Source organism: Haplochromis burtoni, unplaced genomic scaffold (assembly GCF_018398535.1).
Source record: "Haplochromis burtoni strain Fernald_Lab_line unplaced genomic scaffold, NCSU_Asbu1 Contig_127, whole genome shotgun sequence".
Lineage (NCBI taxonomy): Eukaryota > Metazoa > Chordata > Actinopteri > Cichliformes > Cichlidae > Haplochromis > Haplochromis burtoni.
In genome coordinates, this window is record NW_024582488.1 from 1117512 (window position 1) to 1142558 (window position 25047).

The following is a 25047-nucleotide window of genomic DNA, read 5'->3' on the forward strand; positions in this document are numbered from 1 at the left end:
TGGGCTCCGGTAAAAAACAACTCGGCTACTGTCAGAGGGCTCGAGAGATAACTTTTCCTCTCCCTCAACAACATGCTCTCCCATGATGCTGCCAATTAACTCTGTTATGAATCAATCTGCCTGAAATACATCTGTTACTTATAATGAGTGCAACATTGTACTCTTCCGTGGGAACTATAAAAGACTTTAAACTCTCAGAGAGTTTCTACAGTTGCTCCAAGTTGATTACAGTTTCCACAAGCAGCTATCTGGGACATGCTGTACCACATCAGTCCCACTGCTGCATTTCCACATGCAGACTGGCTCATCAGCAGCACCTGAAATAGCGGCTAAGGCCTGGGGAGGGACTATAAAGGAGCGTGCCCAACCTTACCATCTGCTTCAGATCTAAGGTTATGGGAGAGGGGGAGTTGTCCATGCCTCTTCTAGAGGCTGGATACAAGACAGGATAAATAGCATCAAACGTAATTACAAAATTGCTGATCAGCTTTTAATAGAGAACAGGTTTTTAATTATAACTGCAATGGGATCACGTTCTAGAAAAACTCGCCTATGTCACTTATTCTCTCACATTTGGATAATCCTACAAAGGCGTGCTGCTATATTTAACTGTAGCAGTGCTATCATTCATGTTGCTGCTGTCTTGATAAACACACACCAAGACACAAAAGCAGTTCTATCCAAGCAATTAGATCCATAAAAAATCTAAACCACATCTTGCTTGTCCAGATACTCATTTACATTACTGCCTATGAAGAAGGCCCTGCTGTTATATATTAATGTGCCAGAAAAACAGAAAATCTTTGATGTGAAAAAGCAACTCAAACCATGTGATAGGGGCATGTTGAAATTAGATATTAAAAAGGGAGATGAAAAGTTGGGATCGTGGACATGTGCGGGTAGTTTTTTAGCGCAGGCGTGCAACAAGAATGCAAAGCAAAAAATAAAATAAATAATTACTATAGTTGCAGCTACCTAACTGTTACCTTCTCTCACTCACAGCATTCATGCACAGTGAATCTTCACCAACACTGCTGTTGGAAAATCAAACCCACGCTCAGGGTGTGGGTGACCCACCGGTCACTTGATCCACGTTAGAGTCTTTAGAAGTTTTCCAAATGGGAGAGATTTCCACATTTTACATTACTTCTCATCAGGACAGCGTTAGATGCAGTGCACCTAAAAAAAAAAACCTGTCAGTCATTATATCTGCTGAGGTCATGTAGTAACTTGAGAATTGACTCCATTAGCCTGGAGAAACCACTAAAATTCATAGTTTGCTTGGTATGCCTGACCAGCCCTTCTGTCCTACATCTGGACAAACAGCTGGATTATGTTACTGTGTTTTCTCAGATTACATCACTACCCAGACTGCATTACTAATATGTAAGCCTTCTCTACTTGTATCATATATCCTGTGTGTCTGATAAAATAAAATAAAAATAATCAAAGGGCAGCCAAGCAGTTTTTTTTTGAATGAAATAAAGCTGTGAGGGACACAGCTTTAACTTGAGGAGTAGTCAGGTTGGTCTTAAGTCAGAGGGACTTGCCAAAGAGGCTGAATGGATTCCCTCCGCTTACTTAAAGCACAGCCAAATTACACATAACACACTGGCAGCTCTGCTAAAGGGTTTTATCTCAAAATATTGTAGAGCTGGCAACAAGGTCCACATTACAACATCTGACTGACATGTTAACAGCTTCCAAAACCGCAGAGAGGCTTCCAGTGCAAGTACTGTAGGCTACTGTGATCCAGAGAACGGCTGCTAAATTAGAATGAAAGAGAGCCTATAATTCTCCGATTCTTTCAAACACTCAGATCAAAACTAGATCCTTTGACATATTCTGTGATTGAGCAGGAACTGTCTTCAACTCACCAGAGGTACATTTTAAAGAAGCTTCTTCCTTTTTCACAGTGGCAGCAGTGACCAACAAACCAGCTACTTTTCTTGATAACTCCTACCCACACACTCACCCACACGCACATAGAAACAGGAAATGCAGTAGTAACTGTGCTGTGAATTCTTGTGTTTCCTCTTGGGTCTAGGATTATTGTGAGCAGCAGACTCAAAGAGTTCAGGTTCCTTCCTGCACTCTAGTTTTTTTACAGTCTGGCTCAGAAACTGCTCAGTCATGGTGGATAACTCTCTGCACTGTTCAATCAAAACACACTCTAGCGGTTAAAAACCAATCTTAAGCTAGACTATTCTAACTGCACGAAACAAAGGCTTCAATCTACGTCAACCCCATTCAACAAGGTAATATTTAAAAGGTATAATTTCAATAACAGAAATCTAATAATCTATGCTAATTAGATTCAGCTTAGCTAAGTGGCTCATAAGTCAAAAGGCACCGTTGCTAAGGCAACACCCTGACACACCAAAGGCTTACAGCAGGCAGGCATGAGATCAATCACTTTACGGTGGCCTTCGAGGACCATCATTATGATCCAAATAAAATAAGAGTGCAAGGAGCCGAACGCTGGATGAAGTGAGCCCGTTTTAGAGCCTGAGCTGTTTGTTCAGCTGCTGTTTAACATCTAGACACACTGTTTGATCTGGATACCAGTCTGGTGTGTTGGTGCGTCAGACGAAAGTGTGGTGTTTTGTGCTCGAGAATGCTTTGTTTAACAATGGACTGCAATGGCAAGCCAGAGTGACAACGAAAGCTTCAAATAATCGTGGAAAAATATGACATCACCAGTATAGAATAAGCTAACTCTGTGAGGAATAAAGTAGGCTAAACTGAGAGCTCTAGCATGACCCAAGCCTGATATGACTGCCACCATAGACAGGCCTACTGTTAAGTCTAGAGGTAACATGTGAAGAAAAACTCCTATCAAGTCATAGTACCATAATAATAAAAGCTCTTTTTTCCTTCTTTATAGTTCAAATGTCTACCCTCTCTTACCCAAATGCCCATTTCATAACATCTGGCAGAGCCCGTTATATGTCCTAACATCTGGATGTGAAACTTGCCTTAGTGTCGACTTTTAAATCTCTTTGTAAACTATGTTTTATCATAAAACTTTATTCTTAACTAAATATAGTTATTCCAATTTATTAAACATATTTTATGGTATCTGAAGTTGTGCTTCTTATTAATCTTCAAGATGGATTTTTACTAATGACTCTTGTTATGTCTGTCTACTATAGCTATGTTAAATAAAATTGCACGGTGCCACTGACTACCCAGCTCTCTGGAGCCAGTGGCACAATTAAAAAGAAAATGATTATAGTTTAACTTAGTCTGAAAAATGTGTGCAAATTTATTCGGCTGACATAAGACATAGACCTCTATACTGCAGAAGCTATTTGAAAGGCATTTTCTTTTATACCACCGAAGTCCTTTGTCCAACTGCTGTGGATCAGAGCACACTGCACTCTGCAAAGAGGCAAACGACAAACTTTTCAGAGGCACCTTTCAAGTCTGTGGGGGGGATAACTATCTGATATTCAAAACTTCTCTGTGCTGTATGCCAAACTCAAGTTCCCGCTGACACATGCTTTGACATGACCTGTTAAACTAAAGCAAGAAAGTAGACAAGTAAGAAAAAAGGGATGGTGTGGCTCAACGTCAGAAAAATAAGAATCTGTAAGGAAAACAATCTCTTTCAGTACGATGGCATGACCCAACTGCTCACTGCTGCCCTAAAGGAACCGGTGTGGGCTCTTTTGTGTCAAAAAATGAACTATGTAAATATTCTGTACATACTGAAAAAAGATCATTTTAATTCAAAAGGAATACTGCGCTGAACACCAAATTTCTATACGTCTAAAGTTTGAACTTTTTACCTTTTGCCAAGATAAAAAAAAAGTCCAACTCCTCACCTCGCATCTGGCATGTCTTAGTGCCTTTGTCTGGACATATTAGTGGAGGTAGAGCTAAAGGGGCTAAAGCTCATATGTCAATGCAAACAGTCATTTTTAACAAAGCAGCCCTTAGGGGGGAAAGAAAAAAAAACTTGGCTGGGCATGCCTACAAGTCTTACAGTTGGGATGTTTGTTTGGGGTAACAATAGTATGAAAATTGTGCGGTTGGACAGCTGAAGAGGGTGCAGCATGAGAAACATCTGGAACGGATGTGCACAAGCTTTCATCTGCTGGAGTATTTACTCTAAATCACAGTAAACAAATGGAAACTGTAGCACGCTGGTAAAGACTTTAATGACACAATGTCTGTAAGATGAACCTAAAGAATGGCAGGGCAGTTATGTGGCCTACAGTGTTGAAGGAGGGATTGTTTTTCAGGAGATTTCCCTCTCTTGGGCCTCAAGGAGGTGGGAAAGGGAGAGAAAAGGAGAGCAGGGATTTGTACCTGTGTGGGCTTTGGACAATTACACTGCAGGTATAGCGACAAAGCTACAGAGAGATTTTCAGTGGGAGAGATGACTCACTGAAGACATTGAATATAATAAATGAATTACTAATTTGTAAAAGTACGTTTGCTCACGTTGTATGTATCATCAACTAAAACATTCATCCTTTGATCAGTAAAATGTTACATAGGTGGCATTTTAGTTTCTAACATTATCACCAACGTTACTGCCGACCTTTAAGTGGGCCTTCCTCGATTGCATGACCTGTTCGCCTGCCTCTGTTGTCCATCTGCTTTTTCATAGTTTGTTTTGTTTCAGATGATTTACATAGCTGGCTTTCAAAGCCATCTGTCCTCCTGTGTTTCTTTCTGTCCAGCTGTCTATTCACCCACTGTGTTTGTACATCTGCCTTCCTTCACAGATTGTGCGACCCAATTTAAAGACCTGTTCTTTTGAGATACTGTTTTTGCTATGTGGAGGCTTCAGAAATGGACAGGGACACCGGAGCTGACAACACAGTCAGGACACTTTGGTTTATGGGGCAGAAGAGGAGATGACTGTGCACAGCAACAGCTAAGGTTACATTGATCAGGCAATATAGCGACCTTTAAAAAAAGGGAATGCTGGGAAACAAGAGGAAAAACACAGACTGCATGGAAAGATTAGATCAGTCCCAGTTGAGATCTCTCTTAAATGCTTTTGGCCCCACTTGTTGCAAGCTACATCCTCATAAACACCTGCTTCTGTGCGGATTCTGTTTCCCTTTCAGAAATCTTTCAAAAAAAAAAAAAAAATCCTGAAATTAAACTAAAAACCAAGAGAAGGAAAGAGCCATTCCTTCATCGTTTGTACAGTACACACTGAAAAGCAAAGAAAAATGATCTTCCCCTGCTCGGTTTCCCATCTGCCCTTCCTCCTTCCCTCCCCTTGCTCTACCACAAAAAACAGCACCTTGCAGGATGTGCGGTTTCTGGGCCTTTGATAGGGTTAAGCCGGCAGTGGAACTGGAGGGGCCGAGGAGGAACAACCCTCCTATTCAAGACTAGGCCTGTAATTTCGTCGGGAAGGACATGTGCTGCAAGCCTACTGGTGAGACGGAGGGAATAAAAGAAACTGAGAAGGGAAGCAACCGTGGTATAAGGCCAGTAAAATAAAAATACTGCAAAAGGGGGCAGAGGGCTTAGCAAGCTCTTAAACATTAAAAGGGAAAAAAGGCATGCTATTGTTATAGTGCTAATCTAACAACCTATAAGAACACACTCGAATAATCCACTGCCACCATACCGGTAACAGACACCACAGGGACACCCCGGAAATCTCAAATTCTTGTCATGATGTTTTTGAGCTGATTTAATAGTTTTCTTTATAATGTATTATGAGAATCCAGAGGCGAGTACAAATAAGACTGCTCCACAACACACACACACAAAAGACAAATAACAAAAGTAATATAAATTTTACATGTTGCTGTACTTAAATACAAACCAGCACCTCTCCTCTTCCTGCAGTTTAGCTTCTGTGAACCTGACGCTCTACCACTAGCTAGTCTGTACTGTAAAACAAATTGCACATATCTGTTGCCATATTTTTAATTTACCTGAAAATGAGTAAGCTTTTTCTCTTCCTAATGCTCATCTTGTCTGCTTTGAAATAAATTGGTGTTTAATATCCCCATGCTTACTTTATTCATTTCATTTAAAAACAAACAAACCCTGAAAAGACAGATACGTTTGGAGGTATAATGGGCTTGATTTCCTATTCAGATCTTCATAGGTTAAAGTTTGGAAAAGAAAAATAGTTTCAAGGTCAAAGACAATGGATAACATGCTTTATCTGCAAATGAGCAGCTGGCTTAGAAAAAGCACAAGTAAAAGTTTGTACATGCACACACACAAACACATACAGACACACACCATGAAGAAACACACATGTCCATTCAGGCTTTTCTAAAAATACTATTACAAACCCCTCTGTGTCTACACACAGGCAGTATTGATTACTAGGATAATGCCTTTAAATTAGACTCTAAGTAGCACAGAGCTTCCTTGTGTGCTAACCTTGTGAGTGTCAATAGGGATCTATGAATGTTTTTGTAGCGATGTGCTCTGTGTCTATGTGCCATTTGTCTGCATCTTTCATCTTTTCAGTCGTTCCGTGTGATCAAACGAGAGGCTGTTTGGTTGAAAAGCATGTGCAGGGCATGACTGAGGCTTTATAGTAGGATATTGTTAGTATACTGTATATGAATATATTCAATTCAATTTTATTTATATAGCGCCAAATCACAACAAAAGTCACCTCAAGGCGCTTCATGGATACAGAGAAAAACCCAACAATCATATGACCCCCTATGAGCAGCACTTTGGCGACAGTGGGAAGGAAAAACTCCCTTTTAACAGGAAGAAACCTCCGGTAGAACCAGGCTACGGGAGGGGCGGGGCCATCTGCTGCAACCGGTTGGGGTGAGAGAAGGAAGACAGGATAAGAATACATATATCTCCTTAATGTTCAGTATATGCAATCGTTTGGTTTAGCTGATAACTTCTATATAAGCTGACGTTGTGCAAAAATGCAGTAAAGTATAATTAACTGAATTTGGGGAATCTTGCGAACTACCAGCTCTGGGACGGCAAAGACAGGAAACAGAGACATTGACTCAAAGATTTATCCCTTCACTTTAATCTATATTTATGATGGAAAATATGATCAAAAAAGTTGGATTTTCTCTCCCCTTACGAAAAAATATTAATCTTTTCCAACTTGGCATTAATTTATCTGACAGGTGAAACAATGCTTTCATTGCCCTGCAAAGTTGATTCTGCTCATGTGGACGAGAGAGACATCAATACAATCCTTTCACTGAGACATCTCCAACCAAGCGTTAACATACTTGCTTCCTTTAAATGTGGAGTCTAATGTCATGTATTGAGTATAAAGTAATTTAAAAGTTGTCTTTCAACTGCACTAAAATAAGGGCAGTACATTTCCCAGAGTGTCAGAGTAATAATGTTGTTATTGAGTCACTGTGAAACTAAGAACATTAAAAAAAAGTCTCATTTATTTCATAGAAATACAAATGTTGGCCAAATGAAGCAGAGCTCAGCTAATTTATGTACTAATCTGGAAACTATTTCTACACCGCTTCCCAGGAAGGACAGTTGAATTACAAGTTGTGCCGTGATTTCTGTGCACACTGTGGGGCATGGGGAGCAGGGCAGATAGAACATCTGCCCTATCGGCATGATGACATCCCATGCATCTGCTTCGATTTCCCGAAAGCCAAATCAGTCAGATAAAGTACATTTCATTCTTTAAATGCAAGAAACTCGTTTGGGAAGCTCTGCCTTGGTTTGGTGCCATGTTTTGATTACACACCATGCTATACAAGCTAACAAAAGAGTCCCGCAAGTCTACAAGGTTTATCAGTTTATGTAACAATTCAGCAAGTTAGAAAAAAAGAACCCAAGAGGTAGGGCAGTATTTAAAAAATTCTCATTTGTTGCAAGCACCAGAGAAACTTGGATCATGTTACAATTTGCTTCTAAACAGGAACTAAACCTTTTGTGCAAGTCAAACCACATTAATGTGCTTACTACACAGAAAAGTTCCAATTTTCACACCATCTCAACAAGTATGTTGATACGTGACAATACCAGACCTCACCACTGCCAACCTGTACAGACCTGGTTTAGTGACACCTCAACTCAATCTGAATGTTAGCATCAGGAGCATCTGCTTGACACTGAGCAGTGCAGGTTGGGGGTTAAAGTATTGAAGTGCCTGGATGGGTACACTACAGCTTGTACTTAAGGGTAGATTTCAGGGGCAGGTGGAGGATAGTGTAATAACATTCATGTCACATGTCCGGGTATCTCTACTTAGACTGCTGGCCCTACGATCCAGAACTGGATAAGGGCAGAAGATGGATGGATGGAACCCTCATTTTGGCCTTACTGTGAAAATGTTGCAGCGATAAGATGCAACAAGATTGACAGGATGGTTTGTTCCCCAGGCCCCACACCCACAAAAAGCCAAGAATCTGGCTTGTAGTTGACAGGAAATTTTTATTTGAGGAAATACAGTAGCTACAATAACCACATAAGTGTCTTCTTAACTTTAAACCCATTATAATTAACCCAGCTGATCATGACAGTGAATGAAAACCAAGAAACCAGTTGAAACGCATACTGAAACCAGTTCCCACCAACAGAACACTTTTGGGGGAGGTCTTCCCCGCAGCCACAGTAAAATGCCACAGAATTTTTGCCAAGAGCCAAACTTCAAAGCAAAAGCATAATCTAAAAATCAAAGCGATATAATTATGCTGATATGATGCACTTTTTCATTTTCAGCCATATACGCGCACATGTATTTTTAAAGGCTGTTTAAGGGCTGTGAATGAATCATCAGAGCTCCATCTGAAGCCTACAATCATAATCATTTTATCATGAATGATTCAAACATTCCTAGAACTGAGAAAAACAGTAGAACCACATCCTTCAAGCTTGAGCTAACCAAACTGACAGATAAAAAGAAAACACTGAGAATACTTTATACTAGAGGATCTGATTTTTTTTAACACTCGCAGGCTGATGCAACAAAAATGTGTAAGGCTAAACTGCACTGTGAGGGCATAATAATGAGCCTGCTTTGATTCAGATGGCTTCCTGCAGTGGAGCTGAGTTAGGATATTTAAAAGTAGGCACAGATAAATATTTCCAACATATTCCCCATCCTAAATTGTGAAGATCATCACCTGACAAGGAAAAGATTAGAAAGAAAAAGTTGGAATGAGCAAATGTGTTACGCCAGCTCATTCCTTCGTGGTATTCAGAAGGTGAATTCAGCGCTGCCACAGCTTTCCGCTCAGGTGTAACATTACAACAATATTCTTTGATTTTAATTGAAATGTGTTTGTGTGATGTTCAGGACAGCAATTGCGATCATTTTGGTAAATGAATATAATCACTAATAATCAAGCCAATTTTGAGTGAACACCTACAAAACAAGTCACAAACCATCCAGCAATGGGATTACACCACCCCTAGCACCAATGAGTTCTCAGACCACATGCATGAATAAAACTGCCCATGGGCATCTACTGTAGCAGTAATGATGGTTTTGAGTACTTTAGCAAGTGTCTTTTTTATTTATTTAAATCTAAGAGGAAACTGTGTTAGCACTGCACAAGACACAGTCGTGCAGTGTAGTTGTTCATATATTGCCTTCCAACCAGGTGGAGACACAAACCTAGCCTCCGGTGGTAACATGCTAGTGCTGGTGCCTGCTCAGATAAATGGGAGGGTTGCATCAGGAAGGGCATCCGATGAAGAAATGTATGTCAAATCTAATATGCGGCTCCATCTGCTGTGGCAGATTTGGAAGTAAGGGAGCACTTTCTTCTATTTGACATCAAAATGAATGTTGAGTTCAAAGACAGCCAACGTCCAATCCATGAGGACAAATTTAAGGACTCTGTGTAGTAGTCAGCAAAATGAAAGCAGAGTTCAAAGATAGGTGTGGTCAGAGAACTCGGTGGTGTCATAGCTGGTGTAAATCCATCATAAGATGGTCTCTACTTAGGTCTTTTCTCTGATCCTAGCTTAAAAAAAACAAAAACAACTGTACTTGCTGTAGCTCAAATCACACCCTCATCTTGGCCCTCACTCAGGTTTCAGACAGAGCGATCTCACTGTAGCCCGAGGCCCAATCACTCCCCTTGTCACAGTCCCAGTCACGAGCAGCAGGGATTGATTTCTCACAAGGCATCTGGTGGTGAAAGCAAATCTGTGAAGAACGAAAAGTCCACAATGGTCCCAACCCACACTTCGCAGGGCACCAGAGGCTAAGACAGGCTAACACTATCAGCTCCAACGTGAACGCACACAGAGCGAAAACAAAAGAGCGAGGAGGCTTCACAAAGACCTCATTTCCAGATAATTATAGTGGAAGCCAATATGGAGGAAGTGACAGAGAGTTACGTTCTGTTATCTCCTCAGACCTACCCTCAGGGAGGCTTTAACTGCCAATCCTCTCTCCGTTTTTTAAAGTACCCACGCTTGACTGAGAGCAGGCTCTCAGTCTTGTTCTCAGGGGCTGAGATGACACATCTTGAACAGAATAAATGTCCATCGGAACATCTCGTTAAACCCTTTGCCATGGTACCTATGTGGAAAACAAACTTGTCAAGACTGGACAGATGAAATCAAATGCCAGTTTTGCATGCAGAAGGCAACCCCAACAGGATCCACCCAGGGCTTTTGGATTAGCACAAGAAAGATCGGAGAATGTGGTCTACCTTTGGGCAGCTGTTAAGAGTGTGACAGCAAAGGACAAAAGGGGGCGAAAGAATAAAAGAACAGACAGATCAGTTTTCACTGCCCTTTGTCTTTTTACTGTAAGGCAAGCAAAACTAGCCATTTCTTTCTCTGTCCCCCCGAAGGCTCAGGACATGAAGGCCACCCTATTTTTCTGCAAGTGACCATAGCACCATCGTGCATGTGCCACACAACCAGCCAGGTTACTATGTGTCACGTCCCTCTGACACATCATTAACCAGGACAAATCACAGGACCCCAGGGTAGACGGGAGCTTCCTCCACACTGCCTGATTAAAAAGTAAGATATATGAGGCATGTCCACAGTGCTTGTGCGCCTGCTGGAAAGCTGACTGCGCAAGTGTACACACACACACACACACACACACACACACGTTTACATTTTAATTTTTTTTCTGAACAATCTTATTCCCCAGCTATACTGGTGGCAGATTCTGTCATCCTAAGAGCAGATCACCATCTATAATTAAGGAGATTAAAAAAAAAGTTTTGTGGACTATTTTCTTCATGATGGTTGGTATCATGCTCCACTTTGGATTGAGAGAAATAGGGCACATCAGGAGAGACCAGACCGATCTAAAAAAACAAACAAACCCCAAAACAAAACAGAAAGCATAAAAAAACAAAAACCAGAACTTTCTTTGCAGCTCACGCCATTCCTATTAAACTGCAATAAAATGGGATGTCAGACTCCACAGAGACTTCTTGCAATATGCTGCACTTCACCCTAACCTACAAAAAAAATCCACCAGAAAATAAAGCAGTTTGTTCGTTTTTTGTCTCATACAGACATTAATACAATTAGAAATGAGATCTGAATATCTTCATTGGACTCGAGTATAGTTTAACTCAAGGCTTAGTAGCTCATACCAGAAATTTCTACTGGCTAACAAACCTTTTAAGGTACTTTGGAATTTTACCTGCATTTCAACCACAGTAAATGAGGACACTGTTAAGGTTTCTGCCACAAAAAAGAAGAAAACAAAACTGTCTGTACTAATTTACATTAACCCTGAATTTAGTGAATCTAGGGGTAAAATTTGTAAGACTATATGTAGTAGACTGGTCAAGAGGAAAAGTTCAGAGCTTCATTCAGACAACAAATCTTGAAATCTGTCAACTGGAAAAAAAATGTATTAAAGTGCCAGTTAATCTAAATGCCTTTTGCCATTTAATTTTAGAAGCAGTTCCTTGTTTAGTTACTGATTTTAAATGTGAAACTTAATTTTTCTTGGAAAAATATGATGAAATTTTTTTTACCGATTACCAATTTCAGCTGTAAGAACTGGTTTGTCTCTTGCCAGTAACTGAGCAGTTAAGTTGCACAAAAAGACAACTTTGACTTAAAAGTTGTCCATTAATCTTCTGACTGTCTGCAAGTCATGATATCTACACAAAAGACACAACCAACCAAGTGAACAGAGGTGCGAGAGATTAGATTTTGGAATTCAGGTCAAAGATCAAAGGTCAGCAGTTTGCTGACTAAAGGGCAAAGCTGTCCTGGCGAGAAGGCTTCCAACCGAGGGTCAGTGAGGACAAACAGCAAAACGGACAGACCGACGGAAACAGAATACCATGAAGAAGCATGCTCCAAACATATCAATTATGAACTTTTAGGATAAATCGGTGAGGGAGTAGTAAACGTGCTACAATTAACTTTCATCTAACTTTAAACCACAAGCAAGCACAAATATTGGCCATTTCATCTATTCGATAATAACCACATGATACGAGGCCTCATGACAACAAAATAACTGTTATTTCTGGAAACAGCTGGACAGTGTTGCATAGAAGCAAGGAGAGTTTTCAGGAAAAGTTACATTTTCCATGATGATTGGAATGATAAAACAGAACTATAAATACACAGCGTTATCTTTTCCCTTAGGTTTATTTAACCGTTCAGTACTAGTTATCTCGGGAGAAACTCTCTTTCAGGCTAAGAAACAGAGTGAGAAGGGATATAACTACAGCTCAAAGAGGACTAAGTGGGACTCTCTCCACATGTGACTGCTGGAAGTAGGACTCCAAGAGGAGGGGAGGAACATGGCTGACAGACCTTTATCCCTAAATGGCGCTTTTTTTTTCTCCTCTCCAAGCACCCCACATATCTGTGGCTGGAACCACAGTTTTTGCTCCAGTTTCCATCCCAAGGGAGGGTGGAGCAGAGTTCAGACTAGAGCTCATAAGCCCAGCCTGAGGCTCCTCGAACACTAGCCCCGGCTGCTGTACACTCAGTTCGTGCCTCCTCCTCCTGCAAACCCACAATGATCCTTTATTGCAAGGCTGATAAGCTGAGACCGTGGAAAACTCTCCAGTTCCTCCCTACATTAATACAGACTTTGTGGTGTCCGCAACAGCAGTACTCAATTATATTTTTAGATGAAAGACATGGGTGACTTCTTGTCTTTAACCTATGGTCAATCAGACCTACACACACAAAAAAAAGATTAGTCATTTTGTTGACATCTTTCTGACTAGATTTTATAACCCCACCCCCGAAATCTCCTCAGGGCAGCAGCCCAACATGGTAGTCGTGCCTCAAGGGGTGGTCTCTGGCTATAGATCAGGAGGGCGGCAGGCTAAAAGCTCTCTTTCCTCAGGTCATGAGGTCAAAGTAGAACAAAGAAAAAAAAAAGGGGGGGGGGGGCAAGGAGGAGCCACAGGATCACTACATTAAGCTTGTTCACCAGCGTTAAGGCCAGATGGGAAAGACAGTTTATGGCAGATCGTGAAGTAAGAAATTGTCTTGGAAACAAAGTTTCATACTTGATGCAAAATACATTTCATGCACCAGCATTTATCAGACCCAAAGAAACTCTTTATTTGAGATTATTAACAGGTGCTTTCTTCACCTTTGCAATTTCATGTTGTCAAGTATCACAAAGCCTGTTAATTTGTAAAAATTTTAAGAAGTAGGGAAATGTCATACAATTTGAATGCATTTTTTTCTTCCAGATTACGCATGGATTGACTGACCAAGACAGTGTTATGCAAGAACACATTCCAGATGGTGTGCAAAACCAGCAAAGAAGTTGAATTGTTGAGTTCAAGGATATTACACATCTTTAAGTATGCACACGTTCAAATACAAATATTTCACTTGAGCATATAGCGGAAATTATAAAAGAAAATACATTTCTTCAATACACCAAATCACTAGCGTAATCATCTTTGTCAGGTGCTGGGAATATGGGTAACTATTTGATGAACACCAACAAGGCTCGACTTGCCAGCAAAATATTATTTGTCAGTCTTGTCGTACATTTGATTGTTTTGAATTCAATTATTTCAAGAATGCTGGGAAGGCTGCCAACTAAAGGCAATCAGAGGTGAAAAGTAAACAGGCACAAACGAAGGCTCAAGATCAGTAGAAGTGAGCACAGTTGTTAATAATAGACTGTATATTTTTATCACTTTGGTTTAGGCTTTAATTAAGCCAAAATATTACGTAAACATTCTGTTTGTGCAAAAGACCAGAAAAAAGTAGAATATTTTCAGTTTCTCTTTCTTAAAAAGGAGAAACTTTTCCCCCACACAGCTCTAGAGACCAGTCAGTGACCATCTGGTAACCACCAGTCACAAGGAAAAGTGTGTATTCTGCAACTGGTTGGCAAGTGATTGCTGGCAGCCTCTAGTGTGAAACTGGTTGCCAAGAGGCATGTGTTACTGCACTGAAAACCTCCTTGCAACCGTTTTGGTTAGTAGCAGATTGGCACAGTTGCCAAATTAGTTTGCTTGGAAGATGCAGAGTCATCTGCAAACTATTCACCAAGCAGTAGTCAAACATAGAAAAGTGTGATTCAAACTGTAAATGGAAAATGTTTGCCTTCAAGATAGAAGTTGCACATTTTGAACCGTTTTGACTGCAGCAGCAAGGCGTAACTTACACTTCTACATTTCTGGTTTGTGTGTCACTTTAAGCTTTACTACAGCTTAGAGAGTAAATAAATGACAAATATTTGCAGACAAGTCGATGTTATCGATGTAAACAGTCGACCACTGTAATTTGCTAGCAACCAAAACAATCACAAAGAGGTTTTTTTTTAGTGCAGTAGCCTCTTTGTGCCTGATGAATAAACTACCTCAGCAAAGAAGCTTCAGCTTCCCTGGTCATGGTCAGCCAAACCACTGACACAGGCGGAAAAAAAGCAACCAAAGTGGCAGATGTCACATTGTTTAAAGGAACCCAGAACAAGGACTAACGAGAGACTTCACTTATAGAATGTTTGCACTCGTCTTAAAAAGCTTTCACCACCGCTAACCACATAAACGGCTTAGAGCCGCAGATGAATCGGATGAACACACAGACGCAGTTTAAAACAAGTCACCCAAGTCAGAGCCTGTGACCTCCGCCTTCACTTATTCCTGCCCTGGCCTCATACTGTCCTCTCCCTTCCCCCAATCTTCTTACCCCTAATCCAGGCCTACTGGGTGGCAGACAGCAGCATGGCCTGGTAGTCAAACTGTGTCTATCTGCCTTCCTGTCTGTCCATCTGTTGGGCCTCAGCCATGGTTCAAAGAAATTAAGGTTGTCCAGAGAGTAACCAAAATCTCTGCAAATCCCCAACAAAACCTCCTTTTTACTTTAAACTTTCGCTTTTAATTCCGGTTTTACTTTCTTCAAGCACGGTCTTGTTCCATTTATACCCTGCACCTCATATTAGCTAATCCAGTGCAGCAACACACTGGATCTCATCCAGCTCATTACTAGGCACTTACATGGATTCTTCTTTTTGCGCCAACATCACCAGAGAGAAGGAAAATAGTAGTTGAAAGAAGAAAAAAAGAGGAACAAAAGCCAACCATTTAGTCCGAAACTTTACTTTCAATTTATTCGGTCACACTGCAGTAGGGTACATTTCTGGGAAGAAACTGAATTAACTGGATCTGAAGACAATACACCAGGCAACATGTTTGTTTGGTTTGGGGAATATAGTGACATGAATGGGGGCAGGTTTGGCTCTTTTTTTCCTTGTTGATGGTCAGCGTGGGGGGCTGCAGTAAGGTCCCGGTAGCCTTTGTGGTGACAATAACGAGCAGCAGGGAATGTGAAGCTTTGCTTGTGCTCAGCAGAGTTTATTAAAACTACAAAAAGGGTGAATGGCCACAGATGGTGCTGTCAATAACAATTCACCCAGCCATGCAAACACACACCCATGCACAAAGACAACACCCAGTGCCATACCACTGCATGTGAGCCCATTACAAACACCCACAGTTATAGAAGTTTGGGGGGGGGGGGTTAAAAATTGATGATAAGTGTGTGAACGGATGTGTGATACTGTGGAGAAGTGATCCAGGAGGAGTTAGAATTACGTTAGTCTTGCAGCCTTTAAACTCCATCAACACTCTGCCAAGATGGAGCATCACACATCCACCAATGTACACCACGGTATTGGTTACAACTTAACTGTTGTGGGAAGTGCAATACTGTTAGTAAAATGGCTCTTTGTGTGAACTGATTGGCTGTTGGCAAAAAGCAACGTAGAAGAAAGCTGAGCTGAAATTAGAGGCTTGGTGGTGTAACTACAGGTTGGTGTTAATGGGAAAAAAAAAATCTGACCGTTGCAAAAAGGGTCATGTTATACTGACAGCTGGCTTCAGAGCCATTCACACCTTCAAACTCACATCTGATAATATTTACTGAAGGAGGAGGCAAAGGTGACACTGGGAAATAGGAGTCTGCTCAGACAGCTGCTCTATGTGGATTAACCCAAAGTATGAAACAACCAACAAACAGTCCGTCAATCTATCAGCGACTAGATCAAATGTAACAAACTTCTAATGTTACAAATTCAATATTTACGATACTGACATTAATAACTGGAATACCAGAAACATGAAATTATGTACCCAAGGATGGAAAATTGGCTAATGGCTATTTTCGGGTTCTGTGTGAAATCCCTCTTCAAACAGATTTTTTTCTAAACAGATTAGTTTCTGAAGTATTGTGAAAACTTCCCAGTGTTTTATATCTCACAGTACTTCTTCTAGACTATTCTAAATAAATAAAGACAGCCTCTATAGACTACTCTCCATGCTAAAGCTTGGTAGCAGGCAGAGTTAAAGCAAAAATCCGTCCACATGATAACCTGATGTCACATGAACATCACATGCAATGCATGATGATCCACAAGCACGCCTCCATGCATTTGAAGAGACGTAAATTTGTGCTGATAGTAAAGTAAATTAACTAATCACACTTTTAACCACAAGACAACTCTTAGCTATTTGAAAAGTAATTACCACCATACAACCTCCCAGCAGTTTCCTTCCTTTAATCCCCCTGCGTACAAACATGGAGGGACCATTCTCTTTGTATGCAAAGGGGCAGAGCTCTGATTTCAAAGAGCAGTGAAGTCAGGTCAAGGGTCAGCCTTTATAATGATCCAGGAGAGGACCCCTGTCAGAGGTTTTAACGGGTTCTGCCATCTGAGTCACAACCCCCAGGACACAAACAGCAAGCTAGAGCCTGACATCAAACAGACATTTCACCCACAAGAAAACATTGCAGACAGTGTTGCCCCGTTCCACCAGTCCACAGAAACAGAGGCACACAGAGAATTGCAATGTACCCACAGCTTTCACTTGCTGGTTTACAATTACTTTAATTGACTGCAACTGATGCACGTTATAAGGCACAAACAAACTCCACTGTCTAAACCCAATCTCCTTAATGTTTTTGTTTTCCCAGATCAAGCTGAGTCTTGATGTAGATGCCAATTCTTAGCAGTTATAAAGAATTAAATCCCCATGCAACAAAGCATTGTCAATAAAATGATAACTGCCTTCAATTGCCAAAATGACTTGCTTTACATTTCTCGTAGGAGGTTAAAAAAGGCTATTGGACGGGACTTATGAAACGAATGTCAGCTGAATGACAAACCAGGCCTGTGAACAGTAGTGTAAGACTTTGTAGGAAAGCGTTCAGACAGTCACCGTGGAAAGCTACTTTAAATACATCACATTTACTGACTTGAATAGCAATCCCACTAAGCACAAGCGTGCTGAGCACAAATATGAAAATGATGAGTCGCAGGGAAAAAAAGGAAGAAGCATGAATTGTTGGTGTAACGATGCAAGTCTCCTGTCAAAATCAAGGCAGAGGGTTTGAGGCTACAGATCAGTGTGCTTATGTAAGACGCAGCAAAACTGGCTTCCAGAGCTCTGTCAAAATATTGTGAAAATTCTGTACTTTTTAAAAGCTGTGAGACGGGGAGAATATTGGCCAAAACATCAGAGTGTTGGCTCCAGTTGTTGATGTTTTTTAGGATGCTTGTTGTTCTACTTCTAAAGTAATCAATGTCTGTTCACCAGATTCTGCCTCTGGCTGTCACCGGTCATTGCAGATTAAATCCCACTCATTACCACCCTTAACATATAAAAGGCTTTACAATCGCTGAATCAGGAGCTGCTCTTCTGAATGCAGAAACCGTGCTACTACACTACAAAGCATTTTCTTCCTGTACTACTTACTCATATCCCAATGAGCCCAGCAGCTGCCCCCCCCCCAAAAAACCCAAAACAAAACAAGTCTTCCTTTGCAGGCGAACACCGACCTAATAAAGATTCCTCTTTTTCTGTTTAACAGACGACACAGTATTGATAAGAAATACAGTGTTTACCTGTGGTTAATTATAGTTAAAGATAAATTCAATCAGTCGTTTTTGGAACATACATTTGAAAGATAACAAATAATGCATCCCTCAGATGGAATACCCACGGGTTATTTACAATGCAAAAAGAACCAGAACAGTACTTTATGCAAATAGCTGTGCACCGCCTGTGATGTTAACTCCCCTGAAGAAAAATATCCTACCTAGAGGATATTTACAATGCACGACAAGCTTCAGAGCATTAGCCTCAGAATTAGATTCAACAAAACAATACACTTAAACTTTGATTTACTGAGGCTCTTCTGGTGCTGTCAAGCAGCAGCTATTCTCAGCATCAGGTGCTTTTTATTAACACACCAACTTCCTCGAGACAACTGAGAGGCCAAGTCATGTCTTGTTTGACATCGTTTATGACTGTGCATCATCTTCTATTACTGGCTGAAAGCCCTTAGTCATCCTTGCAGGGGGGTGCAGGGGGATGGGGTTCTGAATAACCCTTAGCAAATGATAGCTTGCTTTCATGCAATCTTGTAATTCCTCAACCAACACTTCTCTATACCCTTCTTAAAGCCCCACCAACCACCACTAACCTCTCCTCTTTTCTCAGCAGTTAAGGCTGGCTATGGGAGGTGAATAGGTGGCATTTCTGCAAATTAATAGCACTGAGGAACAGAGCTGGTAGGCTGGGGACCAAATCCCCATGGTTACCCTGGAGCAGCAACTGCCTTTTCTGTCTGGGAATAAGCCAATGGGGGACTTGAAGGAGACAAGATAAGTTGGGGGCGACATCAGTGAAGCACACCTTTAAATCACATACCTTAATCTAGGCACTGAGCAGTTTTATGTTTTAAAGTGTGTGTGGCATTAAGTGGGAAACAAATTGGCATAGAATACTAACCATCCACTACTTCTTAAGTGCCCCTGAGCAGTTCACTCAAAGTTAATTTGTGTGTATCTGTGATGCCTCAACTTGTCCTTTCTCACCTCTCCAGTTGCATAACCTTGCTGTGATATTATGGGAACAATGGCTTAACGACAAAAGTCCCACACCAGCTAGAGTTCAAGAAAAAATCTCAACAGTAACAGGTAGTTATAACACACAAGCGTGACTAAAAATGCAACAGGCCAAGTGGGAATAATTACAAGCATCTCGGTTGTTAAGGACAATGTGTGGACATACAGCCTTAAATAACAGATTTTATTTTATTTATTTTTAAAGGCTACAGGCCTGAAGCCATGTGAAAGACAGTGATCGCTTCTTTGAACCAGTGTCAGTCTATTGAGCGTTCTCAGTGGTTTTCACATGCAAAACTATGAAAGACTAAAAACCCTTTCTGAACTGTGACTAATGATTTATTTTGCTGACTACATCCCTAACTTTGTCCTGCTGGCACAAATATTATTGAGCTGTGGCAGCCCTCCAAGTCATTTTACAGATATCCAAGTTATATGAAGGCTGGACCTCTTGGAAAGACATGTCCTCGTTTGACTTGACCAAAAGGGGGTCATTTACACCAACTTTCTTTCTTAATCCACCTCACCACAAGTCATAGCCAGTGACCACCATCACTAGCTATGACTCATGCAGGTAGTGATGAACCAGCCTGGTCCCAATTAGTCCTTTCTCGGTTCTCCCAGCAGCTCCTACAAGCGCATTTCCCAGAGAAACATTTAACCCTCCCCTTACCTTTGACTTGACTCTCGTAGTCCGTGATAATTTCTTTATCCTTTTTGAACCTCGGTGTGGACATTTTCCGTCTTCCTATGTCCGAAACTTGTTGTAAACTTCTTGTATAAAGAAAAAAAACTGTCAACAAGCGGGATCCTACAGCTACCGACGCATCCCAAACAACACGAGAAAAATGAAAGCCAGGGGAAGAAGCACCGAGATTTTTTTAAGACTATTAGTGGGATTTAAGTCTGCAGCGGGACTTGGAAAAAGGAGGAAATGTTTATCGCTTCATTGTTCTTCTTCCCTCAGGATACGCGGCGGATACACGGCTGGGCCAATGCGCAATCCTGCTCCAACCAATGAATCCTCTCAACTATCCGAGCGGTCGGCACAGCGCGACAGCGCTGCTGAAACCACAGAAGAAGAAGAAGAAGAAGGAAAAAACAATCGCGCAAGTTTAGGGTCCTTCCGGCAGAAGTAGTGTCAACAGCATGTCCGAAGGGCTTGGAAGTCGGCTTGAATGGTTAAGAGTCTGCGCCGCTTTGGTGGTGGTTTCCAGTTTGAGACCCACACATCCACACGTCCCCCCCCCCTATGCTCGCTCTCCCTCAACGGTTTCTCGCCCCCCACCCCCGACCCTACAACTCAACTCCCAGCAGGCGAAAAGGCAGACAGGGCAAGCAAGCCGACTGCAGCACGCAGCAGCTGGAGGTAGGAAGGACAGGGAGGGAGGGATCTCCACAGTAGTGGACATCCGCGCCCTGACGGACACTCCTGCTGCCAAACCTGAAGGCTTTTTGTCCTTATTAGGGACAAACTACTTATACGTAACTTGAAATAGACGTCACATTATATTAGTTTTGCATTCAATATTTTCTTTCTAAATCAAAACGAAATGACGTTTTTTTATTATTATTTACAGACATTGAGCGCTCTACAGGGTAGACTAAACGTGTGGCCGCACACCTGTGCACAGCTCTAGCTGAAATACAGCGAGAAACCCCAAAATTCCTGGTAACGACCACGCATCAATATATTCTTAGCTAATATCGATCTGTGTCCTATACATCTCAAATACAATAGTTTGGTAGACATCCAGAAGTTTCTCCTCAGTTTTACGGCACGTTTCGTGTTTATTAGCTTATGTGAAAAGTAAGTTTCCCCACATATAATTATTTTTTATCAACTTAAAAAAGCGTCTGCATTACATTTCACTGGAGATCATCGCATCCACTGACATTTAGCTGGTCCACAGCGCCATCTGCAGGCACAATGAAAGCACAACCTCACATTTCTGTTCAGGACAATGCTCCATTTTATTTTACTGCACTGTCTTTAAAAAAAGAAAGAAAAAGAAATCCCCACACACATGCAGCACAGAAGTGAAATAAATATAAAACAGCTGATTTTTTTTTTTTTTACCACAAAGCAAAACATTTCATCCCAACCACATCCATTTGCAAGCAGCTCACAAAGAGAAAAGATTTCAAAAGGATATCAGGGTGTTAAAAATGGTGCAAACACATTACAATCTCTTCTACACATATTATTTAGTGTTTCCTAAAAATCACAATAAGAATTACTTAAAAACACATAAAACATACTTAAAGTAAATTAAGGGTTGTTTTTTTAAAATGCAAAGGCAGTTCATAATCCTCTATCTCTAAATGTATGTACATTCCAGTTGTAAACATTTAGATGATGAATATACTTAAATATCACGAGGCCCCTTTCTGACTAGTAATGGCAGCTTTACAACTTTACTACACACATAAATTATTTTTTTAATAACCTGTGCCAGAATATTGAAAAGAACATCACCACTTTCACTATGTCAGTAGCACATCACATTTCTCCACAAACCATAAAATAAATAAAATCAGTTTTAACTGTCAACCACCCCGCTGATATTTAGAAGCACCACAGTCAGCCGTTTTTGAAGAAGGTCTCTTCGATGACCTCGGTGAACCTTTCCTTCATCTGCTGACGAAAGCTGGAATACCACTCCAGCAGTCTCCTCCTCCTGTCCACCCTCTGCTCCTGTGTCATCCCTCTCTCCCTCTGCAAGATGGCTGGGAGCTCCTTCCAGTCGCTGATGAAGATGAAGGGCGCCCCTGCAGCTTTTAGGAGTCGTAGCGGGGAGCTGGGCCCTGCTGCACAGCTCCCAGGTGTCATCACATCTTCCACCACGGGCACGGAGCCATAAGAGCAGGCCTCGTAGATGCGGTAAGACTCTGTGTTGATCCCAACTGGGCAGAGAGTGAGCTCGCTTTGGGCCAGAGCTGTCTGATAGCGTCTCAGACTGTCTGCTGTCTCCTGAGGGAGCCACCTGTGGCAGGTAAGAAAGGGAGATATTTCAGTCAACAGTTTAAGCTACCCCTATAAACACAGAAATATACTATAATATTGTTCCATGTAATTTACATTTAGAACTCAAAGCTGTCTCACCTCAGCTCCATTTATTATTAAACAAGTCAGAAAAGTAAACTTAAATGAAGTGTTTCTTGGTACAAAATTGCCATAACCTAAATATAAGTGGAAAACTGAGCACGTGTCATAATTATCTATGCCTATATAATTAGGGCTTGATTATCTTAAAGGCTTAATTTTATTATTTACTTTCTTTATTTAAAAATGTATCTGAAAGCCTTAGCTGTTCACAGTAAAACCAGGGAACAAGTGTTTGTGTTGATGTGGCAGCGTTCAATGATTTAGCACATCAGTTTTTCTTGATATTAAAAGATTTAAACCAGCAATGGGATTTTCTTAGACGAATGGCTTAGATGAATTATCTGTAGGGGTACACACTGAATAAATCAATCATAACATAAATATTGCTAACATTAAAAATTAACAATTAAATTCTTTATCAGCCCTTAAATTAGCATTTATCTTGCCAGTTGTTTGATCTTCGCTACTGCGTAGATTACTGATGAACCGCACTGCACTGAAATTGACTTAAATGGCAGTGAAGACTTATTGCAGTTATTCTCCTTGACATTCCTTAGCATAATCCTCTTTCTTATTCATTTTTCTTTTTCTTTAAGGAGATTTTGGTCAGATTCAGTTGATTTGCCCTACATTTTGCCCACATGTGGATTAAAAGCTTAGGCCTCTGTGATGTCTAATTTTAACCAAAGTCATTTGGTTCCCTAAAACTTAAATAAGTTTTGGATTTCACTATGCAAGACTAATAATTTGAAACCGCTTGACCATGAAGCTTACTGTAGACATTAATAGTTTCACAAAGATACACTAGGACGGCCTTAGTGGCAAGATGTTCTTTATACTATTCTAAATATCTCAACTTTTTGTCCTCTTGTTATAGCTGTGTTATAGCACAGTCAGCCAAAGTAAAAATAATCCAGCCAATAAAAAAGTAAAAGATTTTATTCTTTCAGATAAGGCAATGAAACAGGTAATAAATAGTGACTTACTTTTCCCTCCCAGTGGTGATGCAATCCTTTTCCAGGCCAGACTGTGTCAGAATATGCATGAGTGTTTCTCTGGAAGAATTTTTGTAAACAGTTCCTAAGAAATTGCAGAGGTATGGCCGGTTGGAGGTAATTAACTGGGCATTAGGCCTGATCATTGGAAACTGTCTGTATCTGTACAGAGACAAAATCGTGGCATTATATTAGACAGCGTTACTAATTCAAAGAGGAAATATGACACATACACACAAATTAGACAATAAGCGAGGACATACGTAGCAACACCAAGAGGCCACTGAAAGACATCCTTGTCATTGACCCAGGGGCTATCATACACTACAAACAGGAGGTCCACAAAGCCACCATTTCTCTTCAGATGTGGGCTGATCCAGTTGTTGTTGCAGTGCTCATTGCCCAGCAGAACCACAGCAACGTGAGACACTGTATTGGACTGAACCAGAGTTTGGACGTGCTCCAGCCACCGTGTGGAGTAAGTGACTTTTTGCTTTTCGCGGCCATTGAGAACCAAAACCAGACTATTCATGTCCAGAGGCACATGACCCTGCACCACTGCAGGACCTGTGTAGAAACTAGAGACAGAGTGATTTACTAGGATGGGGTCACATTTTTTTCAGTAAATATGTAATTAAGGCTCAAGTGCAAACTATATGTTTGTGCTTTTAAACTTTATCTCTGATCTGTTACCTGAAATCAATCTTCCCTGACTGCAGCTCCCCCTCTCTCCATTGTGCTACCTTGTCAGTGGGGTTGAGGGGGCCCTCTAAAACATGTTCCCAAAGGTAAAGCCCTGTAAAGAAAATAGGTAGACGAATGACGGTTATTCTGTAGGCCTCCAGGTATGAGATAAAATATATGTAAAACCATAATATCTTGCCACAGAGCAAATTATTTCCATTTTTAGATGACATCCAAACCTCCTTTCAGGCTGTGACACATTAGATCATGACCTACCTATTGCAGCTTTCCCCCATATCTGGACCTTGTATCTTTTGGGTTTGTTCTTGTCAATTTTACCCAGGTACTGTTTGAAGGCCTCTCTCTTTTTGTTCAAAGCAGAGTTGTACTCCACCTGTTCATCCTCCCACGGATTCCACTCATCAGCAACGTATGGAGCACCGCCATCCCTTACACCACCTACAAACCCAACACACCGTTATCTATTCAATTTTCTTTCCACGCGAAATTAAATAAATATAATTTTTAATTATCGGCTCCTGTTTTTAGGCGGCCCTCCTGCTCCGTGAAATTACCCGATTGTGCTCCCGTCTCTTTCTTCACCACCCTGTGAACGCGGGATAGTACTTTGGTGCTGAAGAAAACATTATACGCAGCATAGAGTGAAAACGCTACATATGCAAAAATAAGGAGAAGGAACAGCTTTCTTTTTGGTATTTTCATTGTTCTCCCCTTTTTTTCTCAGGTTACCATGGTGTATGTAGCTCCGTTTCTGTTGCAAGGACCCTTGTTTACATCACAAGGACCCCTGGATTCAGCTGACGGAGAAAAATGCCTGTACTAAAACATTTGTGTTTAGTTTGTAGGCTTTAGGGTCAAATTATCGTAACGTGTTAAAACCGACATTAAGTTTAAGAAGTCAGACAATATTTAATAACGATTTTTTTTGTAGAGGAGGAAAAGAAAGACAGTTA

At 41.0% G+C, this 25047-nt stretch overlaps 2 protein-coding genes across 8 annotated transcripts in view; both read right to left on the reverse strand.

The window, feature by feature from the left end:
* The window catches only part of srgap1a (SLIT-ROBO Rho GTPase activating protein 1a), a 74829-nt gene extending 54743 nt beyond the window's left edge, over nt 1-20086 (reverse strand). For all 7 annotated transcript variants that reach the window (XR_006054766.1, XM_005930325.3, XM_005930324.3 and 4 more), the window contains exon 1: nt 19959-20086. Coding sequence is in view for 6 of the 7 variants with exons in the window: in XM_005930325.3 (XP_005930387.1) it covers nt 19959-20022 (64 nt within the window). In the remaining variant the exon portion in view is untranslated. The remainder of the gene's footprint in view (nt 1-19958) is intronic.
* Nucleotides 8897-24874, reverse strand: rxylt1 (ribitol xylosyltransferase 1). The gene is made up of 7 exons (XM_005930326.3): nt 24649-24874; nt 24350-24532; nt 24083-24185; nt 23653-23967; nt 23381-23551; nt 19959-22272; nt 8897-10087 (listed from the first exon to the last, which is right to left on the reverse strand). The coding sequence occupies exons 1-6, from the start codon at nt 24794-24796 to the stop codon at nt 21870-21872; spliced, it is 1323 nt and encodes a 440-aa protein (XP_005930388.1). The 5' UTR covers nt 24797-24874; the 3' UTR covers nt 8897-10087; nt 19959-21869.
* Between the last annotated feature and the right edge of the window lie 173 nt (nt 24875-25047).

Coding starts and splice junctions, on each gene's coding strand:
- rxylt1 (XM_005930326.3), bottom strand. CDS start 24,796: ATGAAAATACCAAAAAGAAAGCTGTTCCTTCTCCTTATTTTTGCATAT. Junction 24,186..24,349: donor ATGGGGGAAAGCTGCAATAG/GTAGGTCATGAT, acceptor TTTTCTTTACAG/GGCTTTACCTTTGGGAACAT. Junction 22,273..23,380: donor ATCACCACTGGGAGGGAAAA/GTAAGTCACTAT, acceptor TACCTGCCACAG/GTGGCTCCCTCAGGAGACAG.